Raw genomic sequence first — 16975 nt, 5'->3', positions numbered from 1 at the left:
AGTGAAGAAAAATCTATTTTCCAGAAGTTAAAGCGCATTGAAAATATGTTTGTTGTTGTGAGAAGTAAACAATACTCTTATATCAAACTCAAAGTGCTCATAAGTTTTGCTCATTCTTTTTCTTTACAATAAATACAAATATTTTCACGTATTATTCCGTTAGATGTTGCCTTATCGTAAGTCTCATGTAGTATTTACATCCAAATCGTTAACACGATGTTATAAACCAAACTGATTAAGGAAAGTTTGATAATTTCCAGAAAACAAGGGCGCATACGTGAAAAAAAGAAGAAGAAGAAGATGATAATATTACAGTATTACTGCGTTACAATGAAAGTAATATATATTACTGTCAGGTCTATATTTATTTTCTTTTCCCCGAAACAAGTTTTACTGTGTTTTAGTAGTAGTACATATAATAGCTGACAAATTACAAGCGAAGGCACTCATGAAACTTTGATTACCCCTCTGGTAAGTAAGTAAGTCTATAAAATTTAGAAAATATTGAATAAAGCTCCCTTTGTCTTCACACTCGTCACTCTTCAAGGGATATAATACATTGGATTTGCAAGTTTAAAAGATCGTTGAGACATGGAGGAACCCAAAAGATCACTCCACTGGTTACCTAAATTGCCTCTAATCCTAAATCCCTCTTTCACCATCTCATCCCTCTTCTCAGATTTGTACACCGTAGCCATCTTGTGCTGTTCATCTGGCGATCTGCATGTCCAAATAAAGAAAGAAAGCTCTAAGAATGTTCCAAAGAGCGAGACATGTGTTTCTATGAGTAAGAATATACCTGAGAATGAGCTTGTCCCAGTTCTGGAAACCGGCATTGATGAGGTTCTCAACAGTGACAAGCCTGTGGCTCTCTTTCCTCCCCGTAAGCAAGAAAACTCTGTACCCCAAATCTATAACTCTTTGGTAAAGCTTCAAGCTTGGTGCTATGGCTGGTGCCACTCCTCTCTCTACCCATTTATCAAACTCTGAATGATCAAACAGCTCAAGCCTGCATGCAACATTGTTCGGTATAGTTAGTAACAAGATTAAGAAACTAAACCAAGTTTTTGGAAATTGAGAAACTAAACCAAGTTTTTGGAGGTTAAGACAAACGTGTAGGTACTTTACCCAAAGCCATGCTCGATGAAATAGGGAAGGTTGGACAAGAGAGTCTCGTCGATGTCGAAAATCCAAGCATCTTTGCCGTCTCCGGCGCCGTTGAAACCGACGACGGTGCTCGCGAAGATGGAAGCCTCTTCGGAAACTCTCTCGAGATCGGCGACGTAAGCTTTACCCAGCACGTAGTCCTTGACGCAGGGCTGGCTCAATAGTGTTAAGGGCCCTAGGGCGAAAAATATTTTTTTTACGCTCTAAAATTTATATGTAGATAATGTTTAAAATATTTTTAAAATTTAATCAATAATATTTTGTAATGAAAATAAAATTATCTTTATATCAAATAATTTGGTCTCTTTTCAATTTTATTTATTATATTTATAATTTTTTGTATATAAAAATATAAATTTATAAAAAAATTGGGCCCCTTAATTAGTATTATACGGGGGGACACGGGCTTGGGCCCGGGGCGGTCGCACCGCTTGTCCCCCTAATAAGCCGGCACTGCCTTGACGTAGTCGGCGCACTCCGCCGGAATCGTGCTCCACGGGGCGAGGTTGGGGTAGTGGAGAATCAACGCCGGGTCGGAGAGTTCATCGGAAAACGCGGAGAAGAACAAGGAAACAACAAGGAAAATGACGTAATAAATCATCATCGGAGAAATCGAAAACACAAACTTTAGGGTTTAGTGAAAGTTCAACTGGTTCTTGAGAAGTCTGAATCGAATGAGGGTTTATCGAACCAAGGAATATAAATGATGGTTTCAAAATTGGGATTAATGGAGTAACGTAAGGAAGAAGAAAGCTTTTCTTTTTTTAAAACAAATCCAGTGGAGAAATGAAAACAGTCGGAAATTCGGAATGATAAAGACAGGACAGGACTGGCCGGTGACGTGTGTGAGGAGATAAAGTCTTTTAAAAGTGTCTGTTCGTTTTGAGGGTTCGGATCTAAAGATCAGATCCGATTGGTTTGATGATCCGAATATTCGTAGATGTTCTGTGGGGTCCACAGCTGGTCATTTGGTTAATGCCTAATCACAAAAGTTGGTCCTACTGATTAATGTATAGGTTCTTCCAAGTTTTTTCTTTTTTTTTTTCAAGAAAAAGGTTCTTCTTGCAAGTTTAGGTGTAGAATTCCAGTTATTTCTTAAATTCTATGTATTTGAATCGTATTTTGTGATGAATTGATTTAAAAGAAAATAATTGCTCATCTGAAATTTCCTAGAGTTATTCATAATTATAGTTTATTCAGAAATATCTATGTTTTGACAGATTCTTACACAATTATAAAATTTGGGTAGGTGCCTAATCAGAACTCTTTAAAACAAAAACCATACAGAAACTGGCATGCACGCATAGCTAACGCGCGAATACAATACCGTGTTAATGTGTATTGATTGTTAATTAAATAGTTTAAAAATTAATTTTTGTAAATCCTTGTTATGAACAAAACTTGTTTACACTTTTGACCAAAACTAAATATAAATATACATGCTTTAATTTGTTTAATTTATGTTCTTCTGATATGATTACTTCTCTGACAAGATAACAGATTGTAGACTTAATCACACTCGTTCATTTTTTGTATACTTTTTTTTTTTGCAAAATATTTAACATACACAGACTTCCACGCAATTATAATGGAAGTAGTGAAGTACTAGGAAAAGTACTTTTAATTAGATTTCATTTAATGACTTTAGTCTTCATATATGAATATTTTGAATGGTGTACATAATTATTTTACTTTTAAGATTCCATTTTTATCTACTGAAGTTTTCTAAATAATTATATTTCGGAAATTATATTAAGCTTAACAATTTATATTAGACTATTTGTAATTTCTATCTACTATCGCAGCCCAGGCTATAGAGCAAGTACTTTCTGACCGAGATGTGGCAGATTTTGAAGATAGAAGGGTATGAATATGATGATATGCCAATGCAGCCAGTCTTGCCATATTCCTCTCTATTGAACTTTATAGGAGCTAAATTGGTATTAAATAGTATGGTAGAGGTCTCAATAAGAAATATGTGAGCAAGCCCTCATGGTCTGATATGGAACAATAGAACCAGATTAATAATGTGCTTATAAAACGAAACTGCCTCTGTTTGTTCTCGGTTGTTACATAGTTTGTCTGATTCCTCATTAGTTTACAGTGAATGATTTTTCTCTCTCTTTTACTATCTGAAACTCTTACTTTCTCTCAGATGCTGGATGATTTCGTTGATGTGACTAAGGATGAGAAGGAGATGATGCACATGTGGAACTCGTTCGTGAGGAAGCAACAGTATGCGTCTTATCTCTTTTTAATACGTATTATGTCTAGTCTTACTGCAAACAAACTTAGAGGCATATGTGTAGTCTGTGGAAAAAAAAGTGAACATTAGAGGATAATCTCAGGATAAGCATTACCTTGACACTTTGCAGAGTATTAGCAGATGGTCACATTCCATGGGCATGTGAGGCGTTCTCAAGATTACATGGACCAATCATGGTTCAAAGACCCGATTTGATCTGGTAATTTAACTCTCATTTCCTCTATATTTTTAGTTTGACAAGTGTTTTCATAGAAGAAAGTGGTTTTGTTGATAAAGGTGAGTACTTGTGTAGGGACTGGAGAATGTTTATGGTGAAACTATGGAACCACGGTCTTCTTGACGCCCGTACCATGGACAAGTGTTATGTCATTCTTGAAGAGCTCCAAACTGAAGATCCACAAACAACTGTTTAAATAGAAGAGAAATGCCAACCTTAAAAAAAATGAGAGAGAAGAACAATTTTAGGTTTAACATCAAAAAAATTCACATTTCTTTATTCAGGAGTTTATTATTTTGCTTTACATATAAAAGATTTGGTAATATTACATTTATCAGAAAGATATAATAACTATTCAGTAAAAGGGGACTCTAAAGAATTGTCCAACATTATTGAAAACAAGAAGGCGAAGAGAAGGCAAGAGCTTCTCTTGAAATGTTCTTCAAAGGCATATAAAAGGGTCCAAAGAGTAATTCATAAGTGTTGAACAATAGCAGGTTCTCTCGAGCGGTGGTTGAGTCTTTGGTTGAACTCTTAACGAATGAGGAGGATACTCCAGATTAGGCCTGGGCCTTCGGTCCCCCATTCGGGTTCGGTTCGGTCTAATCGGTTTTTCGGTTTTTCGGATCTTATCATATAAGTCCCATTCGGTTATTGTAGAATTTTTGTACGGGACCGGTTCGGAACTAACCGGGTTCGGATCGGTACGGTTTTATAATTCAAAATCCGCTTAAACCCGAAACCGTATTAAAATCGGTTCGGTTTCGGATTTTAACCAAAGATAACCTAAAAAAAATAACCAAAGAACCGAAATAAACTATATATAACCAAAGATAACCGATAAAACCCATACGTATCCGAAAATTTTTCATTGAAAGCAAAATGGATAGCAAAGCTATCATAGCATAACATAAGTTCAACTTGAAACACACCAAACTGAAAATAGATAGCATAAGTTCAATAAGAAACAGAAAGCAAACTTAAAACAAGAAACAGATAGCAAACTAAAACAAGATTCTTCAACGGATGAAAGCCATGAACTTCTCCTCTCATGCTTCATGAACTTCTCTTCTCATGCTTCACGTTCACGCCATGGCATAGTCATCTTCTGGAATTGTGTTGTCCCCAAACTCTGAAAAGAGAGTAAAAACCATTATTACACAGTCAAAGTAGTACAAGAATTAAAGATAGAAATTCTTGATATTACCTCTTTCAAGCTTGTCCATGTCTTCAAGATCAGCAAGTATCTGCGCATTTGAAAGTACTTTTGACTCCATCTTGATGTCTTGCTTCAGCCACTGCTCAGTACACATTAGAACCTCAACCATGTAATGTGTAAGACAACTCCTATGTGGTTCAAGAAGCCTTCCACTAGTGCTAAATGCACTCTCCGAAGCAACTGAAGAAACCTGTAAGGCTAACACATCTCGGGCAATCTCAGACAAGATAGGGAACTTAGACGTGTTCTTTCTCCACCATGAGAGTACATCGTACTCCACTCCAAGCATCAGATCAGGGGTTTCCACAGATTCTCTGAGGTAAGTTTCCAACTCATCCTTCTTTTCTCTAACTCCCATTTCGCTTAATTTCTGCTTGTACCTAACATCCATCCTCTTGTAACCCACATAATCATCAACAAGCTCCATCCTCTCAATACTCTGGTTCCTACTCTGAGTCTGAACTTGCTCGGATGACTGAGATGCCTGATCATTTGGATGTAAACCGCCTCCATGTCTTGCACTGTACTCCTTGTACAAACTTCTCAACAGAGTGATCAACGACTCCAACATGTCATTATACTCAACGCTATTCAGCCCATATAACTCCTCAAAACACATCTTTGCAAGCTCCAACTTATTGCTTGGATCGAACACAGTAGCCACAATTAACATCTTGTTAATGTTCTTCACACCATCCCAGTATTTGTCAAACTTCTTCAGCATCTCTGTTGCCTTTGACTTCAAATCAGGATCATGGCTGGTAGAGAGACTTCTGAGATTGGTCGCGATAGTCACTATCTCACCATAGCACTTATGCGAGTTGAGTGAAGTTGAAGCTGAAACCACCAACGTCGAGTTGTAGAAAATCATGAGAAACCGACACAGCTTATCAACCGCATTCCAATCCCTTGGCTGAGGAGGTCCTGTCCTTTTGACTCCATTATCAAGCTCATAGAAGTGATCATTGTAGAGCTTGTCTTCTGTCTCCATCCTATCGAAAGCCACCTTGAACTTCTGAGCTGTTGTCAACATTAGATAGGTTGAATTCCACCTTGTCTTCACATCCAATGGCAAGCTTCCTCTTGTAATCTTACCGGCATCAACTTTCAGCTCAAAAGACCTCAATCTGTTAGTGTGTGATCTAACGTAGGAGATCGCATTACGGATAGCCACCACATTCTGATCTATTTCAGCCATTCCATCTCTAACTATCAAGTTAATGATATGAGCACTACAACGCATGTGTAAAAACTCTCCATCTAAAACAAAAGCCTCATCTGAACCCATAGCATAAGTAGTCTGAAACTTCCTCAAAGCAGAACTATTGGCAGTAGCGTTATCTACTGTTACGCAGAAAACCTTATCTATTCCCCATTCAGACAAACAGTCGAGAAGAACAGTTGATATAGTCTGACCTTTGTGATCCATGATATGTTTGAATCCTATGATCAGCTTCTTCAAACGCCAAGAAGAATCAATGAAGTGCACTGTCACAACCATATAACTCGCACCTAAATAAAATTTACAAAAAATAATATGTCAGTTTCAGATAACAAATAACATGTCGTAGTGATTAAAAGATTATAGCTAACCTGTTGTTTGGGAAACCCAAATATCTGTAGTCAGAGATACTCGTTGCTGGCTAGATATGAACCATTTCTTGAGTGCTTCTTTCCTTGCCACATACATCTTCACAATGTCTTTACGTGCGGTTCTTCTTGAAAGAGGAGTGAACAAGGTTGTCTACAAACAGGAAACATATTATATTAGTTACAACAAATGATAACAGAAAAAAAAAACATACAGATTAGAGAAGCAGGGAATTTACCTTCTCTACGAAATGTTTCCATGCTGCACTCTCAACAAATGATAAAGGCAATTGCCCTATCACCAGCATTTGATTGGTAGCTTCTCTAAACTGAGCTTCAGTCACCTTTGCCTTCTTAAGTTTCCCCTCATCATCAATAACGGGCTGCTTATTTTTCTGTCCAGCTAACCAAGCATGATGGTTCTTGCATACTTCAAGATGTTTCTTCAGATTTGATGTTCCTGAGGAGGTGAGACACGAGAATGAGTTCTGGCAGTGATTGCATATACACCTATCTCGATCTTCTGGAGTTCTTGTGTAATGTTCCCAAACATCTGATCTTGTCGGGAGGAGACGCTTCACTTTGATCGGTTGAGATGATGCTCCACTAGTTGGCGGAGTTTCTTTCCTCTTGCCCCCACTAGTCGGTGTTTGAGTTTCTCCTTCATCATCTTTGTTACTGCTTTCTCGGCCAAGAGTTGATGTTGAGTCCATCTGCAAAATAAAATTAATGAAACAGACAAAAAATCAGTTTGAGTTCTAAACTTTGTTACAACAAAATCAATCACACTAAACTTTGTTCAAACAGAATCAGTTCCACAAACCAAACCGTATCCTAAACTAATTTAACTCCACTAAGTTCAATCACATAAGCTCGTAACTAGCCTACTCGTAACAAAGAAGAACAAGAGTCGAAGAAAGGGAGAGACAATACCTCTGATTTGATCCTCGAATGGTCTGATGAAGCATGAGATGGAGAGGAGAGGTGATTTATAGTAGCCAGTTTGAGCGGCTTAATGATGAAAATCAAGAATCGAGGTTGCTTTTTCGTAACTAGGGTTCGTCGCACTCGCCGTAAACAAGTCCAGGAACCGAAGAGATTCTCAATATATGTGTAAGTGTATTATGAATGTATGTATATACGCGACATGTTATAAATGCTCGGTTTAAACGGTTACCTACTATGGATATCGGTTTACAACCGGTCCCGATCCGTAGTCCAAAATGTTGGGCCTTAAAACCCATTCGGTATTTTTAACGGATCCGTTACCGATCCGGACCCACGAGTTCGGTTCGGACTAGGGTGTGGGCTTCGGGTTCAGTATAATACGCCCAGGCCTACTCCAGATCTTATGATCCAGTTCTTATTCTTGGTGACCACAATATTTGTGTTTATACTTTTGTCCTTCCCTTATAAGAAATGTGTTCGAGATTGACAGCTTTATGAATTCTCCTCCTTTTTGTTTTACTTCTGTGGCACAACAATATGTAACGACTCTTGCGCTAAGCACCAAACCGACCCAGGCCTTGTTGTGTTGAGGTTCCTGACCAAACGTGGCTTTGCCATGGTCTCTGATGTGATGTGCTCAAAAGAACATGAATATAAAAAGTGGCTTTGCCATCGTCTCTGATGTAATCATATATTGTACTGAAGTCGAAGCACATACAAGACATTTTTGTTGTTGCCAGAAGTAAACAATACTCTTATACCAGAATGCTTTTATGCTTTGCTCATTTATCTTCTTTATAATAAACATAAATATTTCGTTTAGAATAATAAGTTAACGTGTTTTTCCATAAGTGAAGTAAAAAAGAACAAACTGTTATGTTCATTAAGATTGTGTATATCATGAAAATATACCATCAGTTATTTGAGAAAAATCTCATCTTTTTTATTTTTCTCTGAAACAAGACAAAATTTTCATTTTTGTTAAGAATTTTCAGTTTTATTTTGGATATCGATATTTACATACATTGGAACCAAGAGGAAAGAATAGAAGATCTAGCATTTTTACGACCCATAATCTACTGATAATATCATTTACTGATATGGACACAACGCATAATGGTAAAACAGTATTTCTTGGAGATTTAAATGAGATTACAGTCAACCATGAGAAACAAGGAGGAACTTTAAGGAATGCCTTGATATTTGTGCAGTTTAATAATATGATTGAATTTTTTGGGCTACAGGAGTTCCCAAGTTTGGGTAATATAATGGCACACACTTTTCCCTTCTTCATATGTGGAATACCTGGTATTATGGTATCTGATCATATGCCTTTTTGGGCTACTGGTGTTCAAAAAAAAAGATGAGAAGGTAATAAAGATTTGCCTTATCGTATGTCTCATTTAGTAACATAGCCTAGGAGATAGCCCCTGTGTTTACCTCCAATTTGTTAAGACGATGTAATTAACAAAAGTTTAATAATTTCCAGATCTGCATTACAATGGAAGTAATATTACTTGTAAACTCTATATTTATTTTCTTTTCCTCGAAACAAGTGTTACTGAAACAGAGGATTCTCTGTCATTAGTACATAAAAATAGCTGACAAATTACAAGCTTAGGTAATCATAAAACTTTGATTACTCTCTGGGGAAGTAAGTCTACTATACAATTTAGAAAATAATAATATTGAATAAAGCTTCCCTTGCCTTCAATCTTCAGGGGATATAATACATTGGATTTGCAAGTTTGAAAGATCGTTGAGACATGGAGGAACCCAACAGATCACTCCATTGGTCACCCGAGTTGCCTCTAATCCTATATCCCTCTTTCACCATCTCATCCCTCTTCTCCGATTTGTACAGCGTCGCCACCTTGTGCTGTTCATCTGGAGATCTGCAAAACCAAATAAAGAAAGAAAGGCTGTAAGAATGTTCCAAAGAGCGATGGATACATGTGTTTCTAAGAGTAAGAATATACCTGAGAATGAGCTTGTCCCAGCTGTGGAAACCGGCATTGATGAGATTCTCAACAGTGACAAGCCTGTGGCTCTCTTTCCTCCCGGTAAGCAAGAAAACTCTGTACCCCAAATCTACAACTCTTTGGTAAAGCTTCAAGCTTGGTGCTATGGCTGGTGCCACTCCTCTCTCAACCCACTTGTCGAACTCTGAGTGATCAAACAGCTCAAGCCTGCATGCAACATTGTTCGGTAGTGAGTAACAAGATTGAGAAACCAAACCAAGTTTTGAGATTGAGAAACTAAACCAAGTTCTGAGATTGAGAAACTAAACCAACTTTTGAGATTGAGAAACTAAACCAAGTTTTGAGATTGATAAACTAAACCAAGTTTTGAGATTGATAAACTAAACCAAGTCTTGAGATTGAGAAACTAAACCAAGTTTTGAGATTGAGAAACTAAACCAAACTAAACCAAGTTTTGAGATTGAGAAACTAAACCAAGTTTTGAGATTGAGAAAACGTACCCGAAGCCATGGTCGATGTAGTACGGAAGATTGGACAAGAGAGTCTCGTCGATGTCGAAAATCCACGCGTCTTTGCCGTCGCCGGCGGATAAATCGACGGTGCTCGCGAAGACCGAAGCCTCTTCGGAGACTCTCTCGAGATCGGCGACGTAGCCTTCACCCAACACGTAGTCCTTGACGTAGTCAGCGCACTCCGCCGGAATCGTGCTCCACGGGGCGAGATTGTTGGTCTCCGCGGCGAATCTCCAGCTCGTGCAATGCAAATTGACCTCGTCTCCGTCGACTCTCTTGGGCTCCTCCGACGGATACTGGAGAATCGACGACGGGTCGGAAAGTTCATCGGAAAACGCGGAGGAGAACAAGGAAACAACAAGGAAGATGACGTGATAAATCCTCATCGGAGAAATAAAAAACACGAACTTTAGTTTTTTTTTTTTAAAATGAAAGTTCAATTGGGCCTTTTAGCAATCAAATTGAGAAATTTGAATCGAGTGAGGGTTTATCGAACCAAGGAATATAAAAAGATAAGAGTATTTGTACTCCCTACACACAACTTCCCACCTATTTGCATTCCATACCCTATTTCCCTTCAATTTTTTTCCCCCCAACACTACCATTTTCCCCTAATTCAATGGTATCCCACTCTTTTCAGGGTATTGAGCTAATTTGCTCAAAAGATAAATTGGATTAACGGAGTATCGTAACTCGTAAGGAAGAAGAAAGCTTCGATTTTATTTTTTTAAATTCAAAGGAGAAAGAAATAAAATAATCTAATCGGAATGGTAAAGACAGGACTGGCCGGAATGAGGAGATAAAGTCAATTTTTTAAAAGTGTCTGTCTGTTTCTGTTCGTCTTGAGGGTTCGGATCTAGAGATCAGATCCAATTGGGTGGATCCGAATATTCGTAGTTCTGTGGGGTCCACAACTGGTCATTTGGTTAATGTCTAATGTATATGTTCTTCCAGTTAATTCTTAAATTCTATGTATTTGAATCGTATTTTGTGTTATGAGATGAATTTTATAATAAGAAAAATGAATTGCTCATCTGAAATTTCTTAAGAGTTATTCATAATTATATTTTATAGGTGATATCATATAATTATATTTTGGCTAGGATCCTAATCAGAACTCTTTAAAACAAAAACAATAGAGCATTGAAAACAGATACTTGCATGCACGCATAGCAGCTACGCGTGAATACCGTGTTAAATTGTTAATGTGTATTGATTGTTAATTAAATAGTTTGAAAATTAATTATTGTAAATCCTTGTTATGAACAAAACTTGTTTGTACACTATTGGCTAAAACTGAATAATAAATATACGTGCTTTAATTTGTTTAATTTATGTTCTTCTGATATGATTACTTCTATGACAAGATAACAGATTGGAGACTCATTCAATCATTTTATATTGATTACAAATTTACTACATATTGTAAAATATACAAAAATGAATAATGCAATGTAATGTAATGGGAGAATAGTCAAATGATCAAAACATTTAACATACATAGACTTCCACCCAAATTATAATGAAATACTAGGAAACTATTACCCAATAGATCTATGACTCCAGTCTTAATATATGAATATTTTGTATGAGGAATTTAGCAGATAAGGAGTCAAATAACTGAAAAATAAAGAAATCCCTAAAGATAAAAATGTAGTTCAAATAAAAAGAGCACCTTTCCGGATAACCAAACATAACACAATATGATATTTGTATAAAATAGTTTCAATAGTTTACTGCAATATGATCCATTATAATATATTTAAAATTACTAATTTATTTAAATTTACAATTATAGTAAGATAATTAAAAATATAACAGATTTGTGGTCCGTGCATAACACGGGAAGTAGCACTAGTTTGTTTATATTTAGAAATTCCAATTGAGTAACAACCGTAATTAATTGAAGTATTGTCTGTGCCATGTTATATTGAATTTAAATTTATCATGATTTTATAAGTCATAAAGTAAAGATCGGATGTCAGGAAAAAGTGTTATACAAAACATTTAAATACTAATATTTGCACTGTAACTGATAAAAAAAATCATATATATATATTGATATGATCAGCACCTTGAAATAAGGTACAAACCAAAATACTTGATCTAAAACTCAAATAAACATCACAAAAAGGCAAAATTAACACAACATTATCATCTCAAAATTAATTTGTCATTATTATTTTAATTTTAAATCTGTAAATCAAATTAGAAAGAAACATAAGCACGCGGGTTCTAGACTAGTTTATGTTAATTACATATTAAGACTATTCTGTAATTTCTATCTTGCGGCTTGCAAATCAAATCCAAAAGAAAACAGAATCACATTTTTGAAATGTGACAAAATAGCATATCAGTTGAGAATATATGATTAATAAAAATCAAGTCATGGTCAATCTCATGTGTTATAGTACTAATACATATCATAAAATTAAGGATATCTAATCACAACAATTTCATATAATTGCTTCAATCATTCTCCATAATAATATCATAATCTCCAATAACATCATTCCTCACGGTGCGCTCGCTTTTGTTTGCCTTACTGATTTCTACGGCACCACTCGACAATGGCTGCATGAAGAGTGTGGTTGGGCAAAAGGGTCATGTTTTCTAAGGGGGAATCAGTCACCGGCGAGCTACGGTGATCCTCCATCCACTTCTCTATGGCTTTCCGGTCATAAGTGTATCCGTCAGCCGCAATACATGGATCCTTCATCACATCCTGCAAACATCATAACAACATTCTTCTCTAAACCAACCTGAGACTTCTTTAGCAAGCAAACCGATGACGTGATGAACAAGTTATATTACCTTCAGTAATGGGCAGATGAAATGGCTTGGAGGTTGCTTCGGCGCAGAGGCAATCGTTTTTCTTGCTTTCTCAGCAACCTTCTTCAAGCTCTCTAATACTGGAAGAATCTGCTTTTCCAGGTCTTGCCTGTCTTTAGCTCGGATCTCTGTACAATGCAGGGCTAATGCAGCTAGTTTCCGGGTCTCTTCCATTGGCCAGTCACCTGCTTTTTTATCAAGAATCTGTATCAGCTCGTCGTCATCGTTGTTCTCCATGGCTATTTCTACTGTATACGTCAGTGCTATAGCCGGCTGAGCGGTGAGAAGCTGGAGAATGATCATTCCCAAGGCATAGACGTCTGACTTTGGAGATAACATCCCGGTTCGTTGATATTCGGGATCGATGTAACATAATGTTCCCACGGGACTTGTCTGTTTGTACATTGTGAACTTGGTTGATAAGAGGTCGGTTTGGATCATTGTGGAGAGACCAACATCTCCTACTTTACTGACGAAGTTGCGATCAAGAAGGATGTTTGCTGGTTTAAGATCACGGTGGATGATTGGTGTCGGTTTTGACTTGTGGAGGAAAACTAGCGCTGATGCAACTTCCCAAGCGATTCTGAAACGTACAAACCACGGGAGTGGCTGGCTGTTGTTGACTTGGAAGATTCTATCTTCCAAGCTACCGTTCTCCATGTACTCGTAGACTAGAGCTCCACGCTCAGGGCATGCTCCTAATAGGAGAACCAAGTGTGGATGCCTGATCTTGCTCAAGATCTCCAGCTAAAAGAGAATATGAAAATGTAGGGAGAAAACGTTAGGAATGCATACGTTGGGGTGGGCACCGGACTTTTCGGATCGAAATGAATAACAAATCAAATTAAATTTAACGAATAAAATGCCCAGCCTTATATATATGTACCTCTTGATCGAATTGCTTGGATAGATTACTTTCAGGGGAATGCAAAACTTTGACAGCGGCGACTGTATGATGCAGACTACATTTGTAAACAGCGCCGTAAGCTCCTTCTCCGATCTTAAGATCTTGAGAGAATGATGAGGTTGCGGTACTGATTTCTTCCCAAGTGAACTCTTGGTATTGCACCTTAGGAGCCAGCTTAGGAGCCACAAGGCAGCTTTCTACAAGCTTCTCCTTCTCTTTGGCTTCGTGGGCTACTTTCATCTCAGCTTCTCTTCTCTGTGCAGTCTCTTTCTCTTCCATTCTCTTCTGCTGTGTTTCCTTTTGTGCTAACCCCTTTGTTCCTTGACCTTTTATTGTTAGCTCTTCCAACTTTAGCTCTTTTAGCTGAAACCATAACAAGAAAGATTTTATTTAGACACACAAACCCATTTCTTCTTTGAAGCTTCAGGAAAGACCTTTCTAGAAGCATCCAAGGTCTCTACTTGAGCCACTGCATACATTTCCTGAGCTTGTCTAAGTTCATCTCTCAACTTTGTAATTTCTTGGAGTGTTTCCTGAAATCAATGAAAACACACGTCTCATTTCAAATGCTTTCCATAATTTCACAAGAGTTTTTTTTCTCTTGAAACATTTTTTTTGAAACACCACAAGAAGAGGTTTAAATATGGAAATTTAAACCTACCTGGTCGTCTGTGAAATAATCTTCACCTTGATCAGTAACATTTTCATATTCAGGGTTGCTAGAGATATGACTCATACCGTCGTGTCTCTCATCGGTATAGGATGTTTCTCTCTTGCTCACTTCCTCTGCAGCATCCGAACACACACTTCTTGTTTCATCAGAATCAGTTTCCACACGGCCAGAAACCCCTCTTACTATTGTCGGGAGATGTTGCAATCTCTTATTGGACAGACCAAGAGACTTGGATTTGAGTGCATTTGTTGACGACATTGCATCTACCCAAAATAAAATAAAAAATGAAAATCGAATACAATATTTCCAATCATGCATACATGAGTCTCTCTGCTTAAAAATATCCGAACCTGAGATAGTCCCTGAACCTGAAGAACAGCTGGAGCTTCTCTCACTACCAGTATCTCTTAAAATTTCATTTCTCTCTGTGTCTGAAGCTGAAGGTAATTTCTCTTTCGAAAGAATATACACTCCTTTTGAGACAACATAGACTGTGCATAGGTTTGACACATAGTGTGATATCTTCGCGGTAATATCATTATTCCTGTGAATTTGTCTCAACACATATATCATGGAGAAAACACTATGGAAATATCATAACATTTAACCAGAAAAGATAAAGCCTTACCCGTACAAGCCAACATTACATGAGCGTCCAATAACAAGTCTGCTGATCAAATGCTGATTAATATCTCTGGTTATTGCCACTGCAACACTATTTGATTCTAGCACTAAAAGTTCCACTACAACCTTTTGGTTAACAAGATTCAAAACGTGTGAGTTTCATACACATTTAGCTATAAGATATCTGATAAAGCAAGATAAAGAAAAGAAAACCTTTTTACGCTCGCACATCTTCTTGTAAGGTTTCAGAAGTGTTTCTTTAGTCTCCTCCATAACTTGTCGTCTATAAGTAGCAGCCACGTCCTCTGGTGCCTCAGTGATAGAGACTATGTTTCCGGCTTAGTAAGGAAACAGAAACCAGTTTCAGGATCTTTAATTAGTCACATAAAGTCTCAGGTAAATAAGAAAATCTGTAGAACTTACAAGGTGTAGGTATAGAAGTGAGCTTTGGATGGATGTGAATCAGCTTGAAAATGATATTTTTCTCGGAAGCAAACTTCTTGAGCGCCCACTTGAGTACATTCTTGCTTTTGGTACTACCACTAATAGCTACCGCAACGGTCAACGATTGAGAAGGAGACGCATGATTAGAGCCGGTACTAACGGGAACCGCCGGTTTGGGTTCCAGATACGAAGTTTTGAAAAAGAAGTCCATTTATTTCTGAATAAATTGTCTTTTTCAAAAGCTGCTTGGAGCCTCTAAAACGTCAGGGTCGGCTCTGCACAAGAAGTTCTGCAACGCTTCAAGTCGTCGCTTATTTTTGTCTCAAAGCCATTTGGGAGATAAGTCAGGACAACATCACAACTGAAATCAAATCAAGATCCGTTTTGGTTTGGGAAGTAACCAAGGAACATTAGAGAGAAATTGTTATCACATTGGTCAATAAGGAATGCAAAGCTTTTGATAGAGAGAGTGCATAGATCAAGAAGATGAAATTTGATATTAATCATAATTAAATCTCTCAAAATTTCAATCTGGACAAGTTATTATGAATACTGATCAAACATTCCAAAGTCAAATTAGATGGACAGCTAGACAATGCAGAAGGTGAGGAGATACTTGCAAAACTATGAAAATGAATCATTTTCACAACTAGAAATGTATGATCTGAGCAGAGCACATAACTTTTGAACTTTACCAGAAACCCATCAAGTCAAGCATGATCAATTATAATCTCTAATAAACCAGAAAAAAATCAAAGCTTTGACCAACCTGATGATGAATAGAAGATGTCAAGAAACTCAAACCTAAAGAGAAGAAGTTGGGGCAGACTCTCTCAATTTGACATGTTGAAGTTGAATGAGGATGGAATCTTGTATTCTCTCCCAGAGACAACGCAAAGAACAGCCATGCACGTTCGTGCTCCTAATTTCATACACAATCAAGTCCTTTGAATAAACCACATCATCTTATAACGCTTCTTAAATTATTTTTGTTATTACTGTTGTTTGAGAATACAGTAAACATGAGATATGTATTCAATTAAAATAGAAATCACGATTTTTTTATCTGTGATTTTTTTTTAAGTAGACGTTTTTTTATAATGCTGATATATTATGATATTACATTTATGAAAAATATTACATAAACGATTCGACAACCAACAATACTATCTATTTAGTGAGGATCTACGCCTAATTGTATCATGTGATCTGTCTAGATTTACTTGCACCATGTTGAAGATCACTTGTAAGTCTTTTTCTGTAGTGTGATCCGTCCAAATTTACTTGCACCATGTTGAAAACGGGATCCGAACTCCAGACATGGATATTGAAGCCTTTAAACCTTAACCAGTAGGCTAAGATGCTTCCATTAAATAGATGTTCTCTAGAAAATCATATTTCATTTATTTCTAACTAACATTTTGGCATCTTTAAGATATCCCATCTTATATAATCCACACATATAAAAACTCTACCTTTAATAATGTCTTAATTTTACTTTTAACTATAAAAAATATGTTGACAAAAAATCTAACAAAATATTACTAAAAGTTCTAAATATTTTTTAATAAAATAATGCATGAATTTTGTAATT

General features: G+C 36.9%; 4 protein-coding genes across 4 annotated transcripts; 1 reads left to right on the top strand and 3 right to left on the bottom strand.

Moving 5' to 3' along the window:
- Window positions 1–343: 343 nt before the first annotated feature.
- On the bottom strand, window positions 344–1825 carry LOC106415870 (acid phosphatase 1-like). Its single transcript, XM_013856683.3, has 4 exons — window positions 1625–1825; window positions 1129–1307; window positions 800–1009; window positions 344–720 (listed from the first exon to the last, which is right to left on the bottom strand). Exons 1-4 carry the CDS (start codon window positions 1769–1771, stop codon window positions 543–545), a joined length of 714 nt encoding a protein of 237 aa, XP_013712137.1. The 5' UTR covers window positions 1772–1825; the 3' UTR covers window positions 344–542.
- A 1160-nt stretch (window positions 1826–2985) lies between these two features.
- LOC106415871 (polycomb group protein EMBRYONIC FLOWER 2-like) lies at window positions 2986–3984 on the top strand. The gene is made up of 4 exons (XM_013856684.3): window positions 2986–3031; window positions 3323–3402; window positions 3543–3632; window positions 3726–3984. Exons 2-4 carry the CDS (start codon window positions 3323–3325, stop codon window positions 3844–3846), a joined length of 291 nt encoding a protein of 96 aa, XP_013712138.1. The 5' UTR covers window positions 2986–3031; the 3' UTR covers window positions 3847–3984.
- A 4934-nt stretch (window positions 3985–8918) lies between these two features.
- LOC106413137 (acid phosphatase 1-like) lies at window positions 8919–10712 on the bottom strand. The gene is made up of 4 exons (XM_048754467.1): window positions 10567–10712; window positions 9890–10413; window positions 9387–9596; window positions 8919–9302 (listed from the first exon to the last, which is right to left on the bottom strand). The coding sequence occupies exons 2-4, from the start codon at window positions 10285–10287 to the stop codon at window positions 9125–9127; spliced, it is 786 nt and encodes a 261-aa protein (XP_048610424.1). The 5' UTR covers window positions 10288–10413; window positions 10567–10712; the 3' UTR covers window positions 8919–9124.
- Window positions 10713–12354: 1642 nt separating this feature from the next.
- LOC106414473 (putative U-box domain-containing protein 53) lies at window positions 12355–16473 on the bottom strand. The gene is made up of 9 exons (XM_048754465.1): window positions 15361–16473; window positions 15151–15275; window positions 14948–15063; window positions 14664–14869; window positions 14302–14576; window positions 14075–14173; window positions 13620–14003; window positions 12716–13480; window positions 12355–12626 (listed from the first exon to the last, which is right to left on the bottom strand). Exons 1-9 carry the CDS (start codon window positions 15590–15592, stop codon window positions 12444–12446), a joined length of 2385 nt encoding a protein of 794 aa, XP_048610422.1. The 5' UTR covers window positions 15593–16473; the 3' UTR covers window positions 12355–12443.
- Between the last annotated feature and the right edge of the window lie 502 nt (window positions 16474–16975).

The sequence above is a fragment of the Brassica napus genome, chromosome A2 (genome assembly GCF_020379485.1).
Source record: "Brassica napus cultivar Da-Ae chromosome A2, Da-Ae, whole genome shotgun sequence".
In the NCBI taxonomy this organism is placed as follows: Eukaryota; Viridiplantae; Streptophyta; class Magnoliopsida; order Brassicales; family Brassicaceae; genus Brassica; species Brassica napus.
This window is presented reverse-complemented; position numbering and strand designations above follow the sequence as displayed.

What these genes read in the sequence shown, in the direction of transcription:
- LOC106414473 (XM_048754465.1), bottom strand. Translation starts at nt 15,592, where the DNA reads ATGGACTTCTTTTTCAAAACTTCGTATCTGGAACCCAAACCGGCGGTT. An exon ending in CCAAGCAATTCGATCAAGAG is followed by an intron (nt 13,481 to 13,619) that starts GTACATATATAT and finishes ATTCTCTTTTAG; the next exon opens with CTGGAGATCTTGAGCAAGAT. An exon ending in TCATCTGCCCATTACTGAAG is followed by an intron (nt 12,627 to 12,715) that starts GTAATATAACTT and finishes TGATGTTTGCAG; the next exon opens with GATGTGATGAAGGATCCATG.
- LOC106413137 (XM_048754467.1), bottom strand. Translation starts at nt 10,287, where the DNA reads ATGAGGATTTATCACGTCATCTTCCTTGTTGTTTCCTTGTTCTCCTCC. An exon ending in TACATCGACCATGGCTTCGG is followed by an intron (nt 9,597 to 9,889) that starts GTACGTTTTCTC and finishes TGTTGCATGCAG; the next exon opens with GCTTGAGCTGTTTGATCACT. An exon ending in TGGGACAAGCTCATTCTCAG is followed by an intron (nt 9,303 to 9,386) that starts GTATATTCTTAC and finishes TTGGTTTTGCAG; the next exon opens with ATCTCCAGATGAACAGCACA.
- LOC106415871 (XM_013856684.3), top strand. Translation starts at nt 3,323, where the DNA reads ATGCTGGATGATTTCGTTGATGTGACTAAGGATGAGAAGGAGATGATG. An exon ending in TCGTTCGTGAGGAAGCAACA is followed by an intron (nt 3,403 to 3,542) that starts GTATGCGTCTTA and finishes GACACTTTGCAG; the next exon opens with AGTATTAGCAGATGGTCACA. An exon ending in CAAAGACCCGATTTGATCTG is followed by an intron (nt 3,633 to 3,725) that starts GTAATTTAACTC and finishes GTACTTGTGTAG; the next exon opens with GGACTGGAGAATGTTTATGG.
- LOC106415870 (XM_013856683.3), bottom strand. Translation starts at nt 1,771, where the DNA reads ATGATGATTTATTACGTCATTTTCCTTGTTGTTTCCTTGTTCTTCTCC. An exon ending in AGTGCGCCGACTACGTCAAG is followed by an intron (nt 1,308 to 1,624) that starts GCAGTGCCGGCT and finishes CCCTGCGTCAAG; the next exon opens with GACTACGTGCTGGGTAAAGC. An exon ending in TTCATCGAGCATGGCTTTGG is followed by an intron (nt 1,010 to 1,128) that starts GTAAAGTACCTA and finishes TGTTGCATGCAG; the next exon opens with GCTTGAGCTGTTTGATCATT.